At 56.1% G+C, this 11,721-nt stretch overlaps 1 protein-coding gene across 1 annotated transcript in view; it reads left to right on the plus strand.

The window, feature by feature from the left end:
- The window catches only part of NCOA1 (nuclear receptor coactivator 1), a 79,498-nt gene that overhangs the window by 62,528 nt on the left and 5,249 nt on the right, over window positions 1–11,721 (plus strand). The window contains 6 exon segments of the mRNA XM_009895459.1: window positions 1–60; window positions 4,488–4,655; window positions 7,579–7,894; window positions 8,066–8,167; window positions 9,242–9,641; window positions 10,477–10,651. The exon segment at window positions 1–60 is cut by the window's left edge and continues 2 nt beyond it. Coding sequence (XP_009893761.1) covers window positions 1–60; window positions 4,488–4,655; window positions 7,579–7,894; window positions 8,066–8,167; window positions 9,242–9,641; window positions 10,477–10,651 — 1,221 coding nt within the window.

Genomic DNA, 11,721 nt, shown 5'->3' on the forward strand with positions numbered 1-11,721 from the left:
CCCCTGGACGGATAATAGCATGGCAGCCATGAATCGAGGGGCGCTGAATAAACCCGAAGAGTAAGTATCACGGGGCTGGCGGCTTCCCGACCTCTCCCAGGAGAACATCGGGATGTCCTGGCAATAGCTGCTGGGGTCAAAGAGACGTGGCTTTGCTTTGCTGCCTGCCTGGAAACCCGGCGAGTGCAAACTGGGACGAGCACGACTGGTCGCTGCACGGTGGTGGTGGTGGTTGCTGCTGGTACCACAAAGTGCTGGGACGTGGGATGTGAAGGGTGCCACGGTGCGAGAGATGACATCCGTTCTCTCTTTAGGAGCAAGCGTGCGAGTAGACAAGGAAGGTGGGTTCAGGGGAGACATCCAGGGTATGTCTGGACCTGAATAATCCCATATCATCATCATAGAGTCATCGTAGAATCATCACAGAGTGGCCATATATCCATGGCAGAGCCAAGGATGCTGCAAGTCCCCAGTATCCCTTACCAGTGCTGCAGCCAATATTTGGGTTGATGCCCTCCAGCATTCCTTCTCGGCTGGGCCACTGGTGGGATCTGGAGAACCGCAGGACAATTTTGTGTTTTCCCATGATTGCAGCTCTTTGCAGTTCCCATGTGTTTGGCTTCAGCTAAAATGACCACAGCTGTAATCCGAAGTCAAATAACCCCCTCCGGTCCCGTGACCACCTTTTTTGGGTTCCTGCCCCATGGAGCAGCCAAGGGGTCGTCACCTGCCCGAAGTACAAGGTCACTCCTCGGCTGTAAACAGGTTGGAGGAGACCGTAGGTCAGATATTTTGGGACGGGAGGTCAGAAGGGTGGTGAGCCCTGCTGATGGAGCTGGGCAGTCGATGCCCTACCAGCCAAGGGGCACCCCAGAGTCCTCGCTGGGGCAGCAGCAGTGGCAGCAGTGCTCGAGGAGATGGATTTGATGACGAGAGGTGAATCCTCCCCCTGGCCTGGGGAGGGCTTCGGGTGCCTGGTGTAAGAGCCAGCGCTGATGAGCTCTGCGTGGATCCTTTTGCCAAAGCCCAGCCCTGCTCTTGCGGAGAGGCAGAATTTCCTCTATTAACTGAAGTCTTTAGCAGATGAGCACAGTCGCTGTTTTCCAGTCATGAAGAAGACACATGTAAGAGTTGTATCTGAGCAAGCCAGTAGCCAAACATCTTGTTCTCGGAACTAAATTTGGATTAATTTCTAAAAGCTCTTTGCTCAGCCCACGAAGAGAGTTTCCTAAGCGGTCTCCACCGCTACAACTAGATCTTGGACTTCTGCTGGAAGGACTTTGCCTCTTGTTGCTCGAAAGAGCTGGGAGACAAAACAAATCCCCATTTAATTGAGCATTTACGCCAGCCTGAGCCCTTGCCACAAGGAAGTAACTTCCCTTTTAAGCCTCGGCGGTGTCATTAGTTTGTGGGGATAAGATCCGTGGGGGCACACCTGGCAAAGGGCAGAGCTGGTGGGAAAATCAACCTGATCTTTAAGCTACGAATGTTCCTTAAAATGCTGCTTATGGGGTAAAAATGACCTTACCTTACTCAGCAGCCCTGTGCTCCAGTCTGAGTCGGACTGGTTGGCTGTGGACATTTTTGTCTCCCCAGCCAGCCCAGCTGGGAGGAAGGGAGCTGGAATTTCTTCTAGCTCATCCTTTGCGGCTGGATTATTGAGTGAGGACCCAGGTTGACGTGGAAGGCTTGGGACCTCTGCAGGTGTCAAGGAGGGGAACATCGGGCAGCATCATCCCGGGATTCCTCAGGTGGGAAAAACATGAGTGAGTCACTCCTGGGGGTGGTTTTCAGGGCAGAACAGCGTGCCAGGACATAAGGTACAAGGTCAGATCGGTGAAGCAGTGGCATCTGCCCGAAGCCTGGTGAGATGCGGAGGTAACAAATCTTGCGTGGTCCTTGAGTTTGGTTTCAACCACACTTCAAAACTGCTGCCTGGTTGAGGTTTCACGAGGTAGTATTTGATTTTCTCGGCTTTGAAGGGGGAGAAAGCAAGGAAAATCATGCTGCGTGGTGGGACTTCCCATGGCTCCATTGGCTCCCTCCAGCAAGGTTGGGCTTAGCACATGGTGAAGCCACCGGTAGAGCCAACACATGGACCGGGGCCGCGAGATGACAGCAAGATGAGAGGCAGAGGGCTGCTCGTCCTGGTGAGCATCCGTTCCTCCTGAATTATGTTCTCCAGGTATGCGTGGTTCCTGCCAGAGGTGGTGGGCAGAGGCAACACTGGAAGAAGCCTGTTCCCAGCTCAGTTCCCTCTGGTTACTGAGGTCTGATGGAGCTCCATGGGTGAGACCTGCCTTGGCAGCATCTTGGTGGGGTCTAACCACTTCCATCTAGTGGCATAGAGATCAACTACAAAACCCCGCTTCCACCGCAGCCAAGAGAAGAGATTCTGATGGGGAGAAGCCTCTAGACTTTGGTTCTCAAGACCTGCAGATGTGCACCAACTGGGGAGGACACGCTTGTCCTGGGAGATGCCCACAGTCCCAGCAGCTGCCTGTCCACCCAACAGAGACCGCAGTTGGAGGAAACGGTGCCTTTGGACTGCAGATATCACAGGACCGAGAAATATATTTCAGCTAAGATCAAACCAGCAGAGCTTTTGCTTTGGGGGTTGGAAAGGTTTCCCAGCTGGGAGGTTCACGTTAGCTGGAGGTGGGCTGAGGTCCTGGCCTTGTTTGAGGAGGTGGTGGTGCCCAGATCTCCCAGCACCGGGTGTCCTGGGGAACAGGAGCTTCCTTTCTTAATTCTCCCGTTCCCCAAATCCTCCCGTGCCTTTGCCTCTTGGTAAAGTGGAACCACTACAACATCCCTTCTCAGGCGTAAGTGCTCGTGTGTCTTCTGCAGAAGAGGGACACCTTGGGCCATGTCCAAGGCATCTCGAACCGAGTCCAGGTCGCTGTTCTCGCACACGTTCCTCTAATCCCCCAAGGTCAAACATGCCACCCGGGGCCCGATTTGGTTGCCTCAGCACTGGCAGCCGGTGCCATCTGAGATGCCTGAGGTTTGTAGGACATCTGTGCAGGGCCGGAGACTTGCACCCTTCCAGAGCAGCGCTTGGAGGCCGTGCCAGGGAGATGTTTTACATGACCTCAAGCAGCATTTGACACCATCTCTGCATGTAGCTGAACTTCTCCTCCTCACCATGTGCAAAATCAGAGTTTTTGCCTTAAAAAAAAACCCAAACCCTGAAGGGTTGCGGTGGGTAAAATACCTTTGGATAGAAAACTGGGGACATGATGCCACGGGGTCCAGGATCTCCTTCCCCCCCCGTTACCTGCCAAGAGACCCATCTGAACCCCACCGTGGCATAGTGCTGGAGGAGAGGAGGGGTGGGGAAGGCTCTCAGGCTGGATTGGGCTGCAGGGCAGGACGCGCTGGAGGTTTATTTACTATATCAAGGTTGTATTGTCGCCGCAATCTCTTTATAAACCAACTTTTGCCATCCATGCAGAGGTGTGGCATGGACTGAAGAGATGGTGCCGACCTGAATTTCTCCTCTACCTGCCTGTTAAGGTGGAGAAGGAGCCTGTCCTCCCCTTCCTGCGCAAGAACCATGTCTGTGCAGTAAACTTTGTCCTTTGGTCTTGGCACTGAGAAGCTGGGCTTGATACAAGCGGCAAGCAGCGGGGACCTTGGCCACGGAGCGAAACCAGCCCCGTTTTTCACCTCTGTCTCCCCTCTTCCCTCTCCGCTCCTACTCTGCAATTTAAGAAATCCCAGCGCCGAGTATTTCTTTTCCCTGGATTAGGCTGCGTGTGTTGGCTGCAGCGGTCTCGGTCGGATTGGCTTCAGTTCCTTACTGTACATCTGGTCCTCATCTGGAGCTAAAAGGATAAACATGTCTGCTGCTTGGGAACTGCTGGCATGTTCGAGCCCTCGCCTTTGTGCCTCTCTGCGAGCGTGATGTGCCACGGCTCTCTTCGGCGTGTCAGACCCAGCAAATCCGATTGACTCCAATTAGTCACGTCATTGGAATGTCTCTCATTACATATTAATCTTATTCCCAAAGAATATTGAGCGAGCGTTGCAGAAATCTTAGTTTTGCAGCTCAAAGGTTCCCCTTTGCCTTCAGCTGCTTTGCTTCCAGCTGTTCTGGCTCCATCCAAACCTCCCCGCTTTCGTGCCGGCAGAAGTTTCGCTCAGCCTCCCGCTGTCCTGCCTAAAACGCCTGCGGGAGCAAAGCCTGCAAAAGCACCAAAGTTTTCTTCCCCCCGAACCTCACCGAAACGCTGTCCGGGCTTCGTTTCCTGGAGAGGTTCATCCATACAAGCAGGTTTTAGCACGGGGCTTGAGCTTGAGCGGGCTCAGCCGGTGTCGGAGCCGAGGGACGAAGCTGCGTCCCGTGGGGTTTGCACGATGCAGCGGGGTGGGAGCGAGTCCCTGTGGCTGCAGGGGCTGTGTCGCTCCAGCATCTCCCAGTTCAGCCTCCTCCCTGCTTCCTAAACCTTAACGTGCCTTCTCTTGGCTTTTTCTCTCTGCAGCCAGTGCATCACCTCGCAGCTGGACGAGCTCCTGTGTCCTCCCACCACGCCGGAGGGTCGGAACGACGAGAAAGCGCTGCTCGAGCAGCTCGTCTCCTTCCTCAGCGGCAAAGACGAGACAGAGCTGGCCGAGCTGGATCGAGCTCTTGGGATCGACAAACTGGTCCAGGTAAAGAGGGAACCACTCGTGGGACTTACTGGAGGTCACATACGGGGCCAGATGCTGAGGCTTGACGTGAGCGTGGAGGAGGATTTCCAACATCTGGTGGTAACGGGAGGCCAGATGTGAGTGGGAACACACGAGCGCATCAGATTGAGAGACGATACTTAACACCACGCCGTTCTCTCCCCCCGCCAAAAAAGCTGGAAAACAGCCCCGTGAAATACAATATCTCGCTCCTCCGCTTTTCAAACGCGATTCCCCCATGAGAACCGGCAGCCTGGCAAAGAGGCGGCCGAGCGGTTTCAGCCCCGGGCGGCTCATGTAACGGGGAGAGCTGGCAGGCTGTCCCGCTTCCCCACCTTACCGGGGGGATTAGGGCACGGAGGAGCCTTCCAGCTGGAATCCCACAGCCTGGGATTCCTGAGCCTGGGTTGTGCTGCCTAATAATACATCTAATGGCCTCGCTGGTATGAAACCGTGCAGCCCTTGCTCTCGAGATTGGCTTACAGTGCAGCTGCCCTTCTGTCTCGGGTTGAACCGCAGGGGGAAAAGGAAAAAAAAAAAAAAAGGAGGTTTGCTTTCAGCGGTGCCGTCGTACTCGGATGGCGCTGGGGCCCTGGTTTCTGCGGCTGAGCTCCGGCGGAGACTCCCTGTTTGCAGATATCCGTGGAGGCAGATGCATGTGAAAGGTCCGGGTTTTCCTAAATAACAGGGCACAGCAGGGGGAGAAGGCAGGCTGCAGGGGAGCCAGCGAGGGACGTGGAAAACGAGACGGATCGCTTGGGATTTGCCTTGGAGTGGTTTCTTTTTCCGTGCCCCATAGCGCTCACACGCACGCTTTTTCCAAAACAAGGAACGGAATCGAAAGCCTGTTAATAAACGCGATGTCCTAAGAAAGAAGCTTCTCGGAGCAAATCTCTCTGGCTGCTCTGGGCCCGATCCTGCGTCATTTAAGCCCCGGAGGTGGCACATCTTCTGTGGCCCTGACGCGCTGCCTTGCGCTGCCCTGCTGGGAGGGTTTATCTTTTCATCAGCGATTTGAGGGACCCGTCAGTGAGTTGATTCCCCACTGGGGTATTTGTCACGTCCCTTTCCTCAAGGCTGTGCCTCCAAAATCCCCACCTGCCTTTTTTTTTTTTTTTTTGGCAAGTTTAAGGGTAGGGAGTTGAGCTTCGCTGGTCCTTCGTACTGGAGATGCTCTTGTCAAAGATGCAGCTGCAACAGCTCAGTGTTTTCACAAGGATTTTGCAGACTCAGCTGGCACAGCTCCCCAGCAACCCTTTCCTGCACCGGAGAGGCTCCGGCAGCATCGAACCGCTGGATTGAGATGCCCTCGGATGGCTCCCAGCGCTGCCAAGCATCCCCACGCCGATCTGGCGCTTCCCCTGCCGAGGACGACCTGGTTCGGGGGGATTATCTCATGTTTGGACCCCGATCCAGCTTTGCTCCCATCCAGGGATCATTTCGTTAATGGGAATGTTGGGCTTTTTCCACGGCTTCAGCTGAACCTCGGAAATATTTGGAATAGTTCCATGACATATTTGCTCGAAATATGTCTTTAGAGAAACAACATGTCAGCATAAAGGCATTTTGGGGAAGAAAACGTGTTGATAGTTCCCCTCTGGGATGTGTTATTGGCAGGTGGGGGTTCGCGTCCCCTGGGGCTGTTTGGGGATTTACTCTGACCGCACCGAACCCACCGTCCTCTCCGTCCTACTGCAGACGGGGTGGGATGAAGTGCCGGAGATACCTGCACCCAGTTTAATCAGGAGGCGGCTGGAAACTGGGTAGTTTGAGGAGAGAAGAGTAAAAGAGCCTCATTTCAGCAGGTCTGTGGTTTCTGGCCACCACAGGTTGCTGGTTTATGTCTTGCTAGCCGGTCCTTGAGCCATATAAGCTCCATCTTCATTTATCTCAAGCAATTTTCCCCCCGCCACCGTTCCCATATCCTCATCCCTGCCTTCACGCCTCGCTCCTTTGATGGGCACCATCTAACCAAATCCCAAAGGCCGTGGGATTTTTGGGAGTGGTTTATGTGTGTGGTTTTTCTCTTAACACAGTTTTCTCTTAATCCGTGGGACTCGGACGCAGGATTCTGGCCCCAAGGTGTTACTTGGCCGTGGGTTCGTAGGTCAAACATCAGATTTCTTGGCCTGAGTCAAGCAAGAGCAGCACAGAATATCTTCTTGTCGTGATTTGCTGCTGTGGAAATCATCCCCCAGCTGTAATATGGCCCATTTGTACAGGAATGGCTGTACTGTAGACCAAAAGGTGCTGTCTCCCATGGGTTCCTGGCGAGGGCTGTCCATGAGCAGCGCAGGAAGATGGTTGTGCTTCTCCATAAGTTCTCCCGGTCCCGGGGGTCCATGGCTCAGGTCCTTGGAGGTGGCCTGTGTCCAAAGGGCTCTTGGGGGAGATGGGGACCCGAAATGCCGTACCCTCTTCCTCCAGCCGAGCCTCCGAGGCTGCCTAAATGTAGGAAAGGAAAGAGAGCACAAATTATTTCCCATGTTCAGCTCACTCCTCAGAGTTCGTTACCGTTTGGAGCTCAGATGAGCAGCCCAGTGCTCACCCACCCTGCGGAGGAAAGCGGAGGAAGGTCCGCTGCTCCTACCCCGCAGCCCCCCGCCAGCCCAGGGAGGGGAGCCCCGAGCCCTTCCGAAAAGCCTGGCCTTGGTCTTTGCTGCCGAGCAAGCCAAAAGAAATCATTGCCATCCCTCTGAAGGTCTGCTAAGCCCCAGGGAGCGGGCGTTTAATTTCACGGGGGCCGGAGCCTGGCCCAGGGCTGAGGGTTACAGGCAGCAGCATCCTTACGAGAGACCTGCCCCGTGCCGGACACGTCCTCTGTCCCCTCTGTGCTCTCCCGGGAGGGGTCCGGCGCCGGTGGAGCTCCAAAGTGATATTTTCTTCCCTCTTTACCTTCGCCAGGGCGGGGGGGCGGGAACCCCTGACGAAGCGGTCCCAGCCCCAACAAGCCACCCCACCGCTGATGATGGAGCAGAAACCCGGCATGTACCCTCAGCCTTACTCCTCCGCCTCTCCCACCACCAACCTCCCCGGCGCCTTCCCCGGCATGGTCAGGCAGAAGCCATCCTTCGGACCCATGCCGGTGCAGGTACCGCCGCCCCGCGGCGCCTTCCCCACCAACATGGCCATGCAACCCCGGCAGACGCTCAACAGACCCCCGACGGCCCCCAACCAGTTGCGACTTCAGCTGCAGCAGCGGCTGCAGGGGCAGCAGCAGGTAATTCTTCCCCCTCCGCATCCCAGGGCTGCGGGCAGCGGGGTGGAGAGACCCTCGCTCCTGCCTGCAGCCCGCGCATCCCAATCGGAAGGGATCGGATGGGTGGGAAGCTCCTGCATCGGAGTTTTGAAGGTCTCCTTGGATTGTTTGGGTTTTTTTTCTCCCCTCCAGCTGATCCATCAAAACCGGCAAGCGATCCTCAACCAGTTTGCGGCCAATTCCCCGGTGGGCATCAACATGCGGGCGGGGATGCAGCAGCAGATCACGCCGCAGGTAAGAGGGATGCGGCACGGTCTTCCGGCTGGCAAAAACTGGGGGTTGATCCCTCCCTGTCGGCACAGCCTGGCTCGCTCCTCTCTGTCATTAACGGGAGAGAAATATCCTCCCGTGTGTGGGGAGGTGGCTGCAAGACGAGCTGCTGCGGGGTTTTCTTTGGCTTACCACTTATTCCAGCTCCTCCACCTGCTTAAGGTATAAATACTTCATTATTGCTTAGAGAAGGATGGCCAACGTATTAATTGAGAAGGATCTTTAGGAAATAGATGCCATCCTTTAAATACCAGAATCTCTAGTGAGTCTTCTTATTGATGCCGCAAATCCCCAGGCACTGAAGTTCTTGTTTGGCTTCTACTAAAGTGGATAAAACATCTGCAGGGTACGAGGAGAAGTTGGAAGGCGTAACTGAGTTCTGGTGACTTTATTCCGCTTCTTGGAGAAGCCTTTGCCTTTTTGGGAAGCGGCGTGACGTCCCTAATGTGCCGTGGGGAGCATTAGTGATAGGGAAGGGGACCAAACGGTTCCCGTTGTAGCTCCGATTTCAGCCGCTGATGGCTTTTTCAGGCTTTTTAAGGTGATTAATTCCCACACATCTGGCTCAGCCATGTGGGGAACGAGCCCGTGGTCATGGAAAAGCTGGTAGGATGGGCTTTTCTTTTCACCGGCTCGCAGCCAAAAGAGTTGAGGTCAGGGATCTTGGGCTGTGGCGCGCGGCAGCATCCCGGTGAGGGCACAAGAAGTGGGTCCCACGGAGGTGGTTGGTGGCAGCCAGGTGACGGAGAGACTCCTTTCCCAGCTGGGGGGATGCTCCAGCTCCCGGAGCTTTGCCATTCAGCCCGTGCGGAGGCTGACTTTTAATATCTCCAACCTGCTCTGCCCTGCAGCGGTGCGAACGGGGCCGATTTACAGCATTTCAGGAGTTTTCCAGCTTGCCTTGCTGGAAACGGAGGACGGGCACCCCGCGTCGGGGAAGGGGAGCACCCGCGGCTCTTGCGCAGGGCGGGCTCTGCGCTGTTTGCCGGAACCGGAGGGTAACGGTGATAATTGGGGCATCCCCCTCCTTCCCCGCAGCCTCCCCTCAACGCCCAGATGCTGGCCCAGCGTCAGCGCGAGCTCTACAGCCAGCAGCACCGGCAGCGGCAGCTCATGCAGCAGCGAGCCATCCTGATGAGACAGCAAAGCTTCGGAAACAACCTCCCTCCCTCCGCCGGGCTCCCGGTACAGATCGGAGCCGCTCGTTTGCCCCAAGCACCCCCCCAGCAGTTCCCTTACCCCCCAAACTACGGTACGACCCCGGGAAACCCTCCCACCTCCACCAGTCCCTTCTCACCGTTGGCGTCCAACCCCGAGGCCGCGCTGGCGAACCGCAGCAGCATGGTGAACCGGGGGATGATGGGCGGCGTCGGAGGGCAGTTTGGCGCCGGGATGACGCCGCAGATGCAGCAGAACATCTTTCAGTATTCAGGATCGGGTACGTGGAGCAGTTTGGTTGCGTTGGAAAGCCGTCCGGCGGTGGGGAGGGAGAGGTGGAGGGCAGAGCTGAGACCCCCCCGAGGACGCTGCAGCTCAGTCCTGCTCGCCCGTCACCCCCGGGGCTTCATCCCCAGCCATCTCACCCACCCTGCGTACCGGTCTGGTCTCTGGTCACCACCTCCCAAGGGGACCTTTTCTGGTTAAATCTCCAAAAACTAAATGGATCATTTGGGCAAATAATCCTTTAATTCTTTCCTTGAAAACGGTGGTGCAAGGCGGTCCTCTAAATGGAGCTTCCTTAAATATATACGCTCTGAAAAAGGCCAAGTCCTCGCTGAGATGGCTGAAATGAGCTGCAGGCGGCTTAACGCCTCTTGCGTGGGCACCAAGCTCGTATGAGATGGGTGAGCCGGTGCAGAGCTGCGTGCAGATGGGCGCTGTCTTGAAGGACTTCACGTTCGAGCATCAGCGCAGGGTCTCAGCAAGGCGGACATCACTGACGGGTAGAGAAAACTGCGGTGTGGCTGCGGTAGCCCTGCAGGAACCTCCTTTGGCACCATCTCATCGTTACCCTGGCTGTTTCCCAGCCAGGTGTGGTGCTAAAGAGGAACACTTGCTGATGGAAACCACTGGAGGAGGGGGTTCCCTGCTCCTTCATCCCTGAAATATTGGCGTTTGAGCGATGCAGCTGCTCAAAATGAAAACCGGAGACACCGAGACTGAGTCAAGGCTGCCGCTTCTGGTTCGATGCCAGCGGTTGCAGGGGAGGAGGAGGGAACTGGGGGTGCTGGTGGGGGTTCTGGGCACCACTGACGCCGTCTGTCCTTCCCCAGGCATGGGTCAGCAAAACGAACCCGCCTTTGCCCCATCGCTCAGTCCCAGCAGCCCCTTGATGTCACCCCAGCTCCCGCCTTCGCAAAGCCCCATGCTGCAGCCGGCGCCGCCGACACCGGGCTACCAGTCGCCCGACATGAAGACCTGGCAGCAAGGAGCCATGGGGAACAGCAAGTAAGATCATGGTGGGCATAACCTGGAGCACACGGGTGACACAGAGAGAAGGCAGCAAGGTGACACCGAGGTGATGGGCCCCTGGTAGGGTGTTGGCAGGCGTGGTGGTGCCCGTAGGGGACACCTGGCTGAGGACACGTGCTGAGCTCAGGATGTGTCCTCCTACTGTGACGTCCTTCAGAAGTCACCATCGGCCTTATCCTTGTCTTCACCGCGGAGGCAGCCAGAAGCCCACAGCATTTAAATGACGTGTGTTGAGTAAGACATGAAGCAGGGCTTTGGCTTTTAATTAAACAAGTGGCTTAATCATGTCTTGTGAAAGTGGCCTGAGGAAACAATGACAATAAATTGAGTCAAGACCAGCAGTCCCGGGTCACTGCATGACCCTTTTAAGATGTGTCCGGCTCTGATGTAGGGAAGCAAATGGGCAGAGTCACCAGACTTGTTGGCGTTTTCGCATGAGTCAGATTTGAGCTTCAGATCTCCAGAAATGGGGGGAAAAAAACCAAACCAAATGCTCACCTGGGGGATGCCTTGCTTTCCGTCTTGGCTCTGTGAAGGTAGCTCAGCTCACCGGTCCTGGTCAAGCAGCGCAGAGCAGGGGGTTACTGGGCTGGGTGGGATGAGGTGGGAGCTCTGTTGGAGGTGAGATGTTTCACCTTGCCTTGCGATGGAGAGCTGTTCTCCTGCTGGGAGCAGAAGTACGGATGGTTGGGTCTCGAGGAGGCCACTGGAAGGAGCGTGAAGGGGGTGAACTCAGTGTCACATAGACCAGGGCTTGGTGTCAGGTTGCCCTGAGAAGCTGTGGCTGCCCCATCCCTGGAGGTGTTCAAGGCCAGGTTGGACGGGGCTTGGAGCAACCTGGGCTGGTGGGAGGTGGCCCTGCCCAGGGCAGGGGGTGGACTGGATGATCTTTAAGGTCCCTTCCAACCCAAACCATTCTGTGATTCTATGATTGATCTGACTGCCCTTCATCCAGCCCGAAGCCCTGTAATGATCCCTCTCTTGGCACTGGTGTTTCTCCTGCTCCACCCCATCGCACCGAGGAGCCTCCTGCTAGAGCAGGAGAA

This window comes from Charadrius vociferus, unplaced genomic scaffold, assembly GCF_000708025.1.
Source record: "Charadrius vociferus isolate BGI_N301 unplaced genomic scaffold, ASM70802v2 scaffold41, whole genome shotgun sequence".
NCBI classification, from domain to species: Eukaryota; Metazoa; Chordata; class Aves; order Charadriiformes; family Charadriidae; genus Charadrius; species Charadrius vociferus.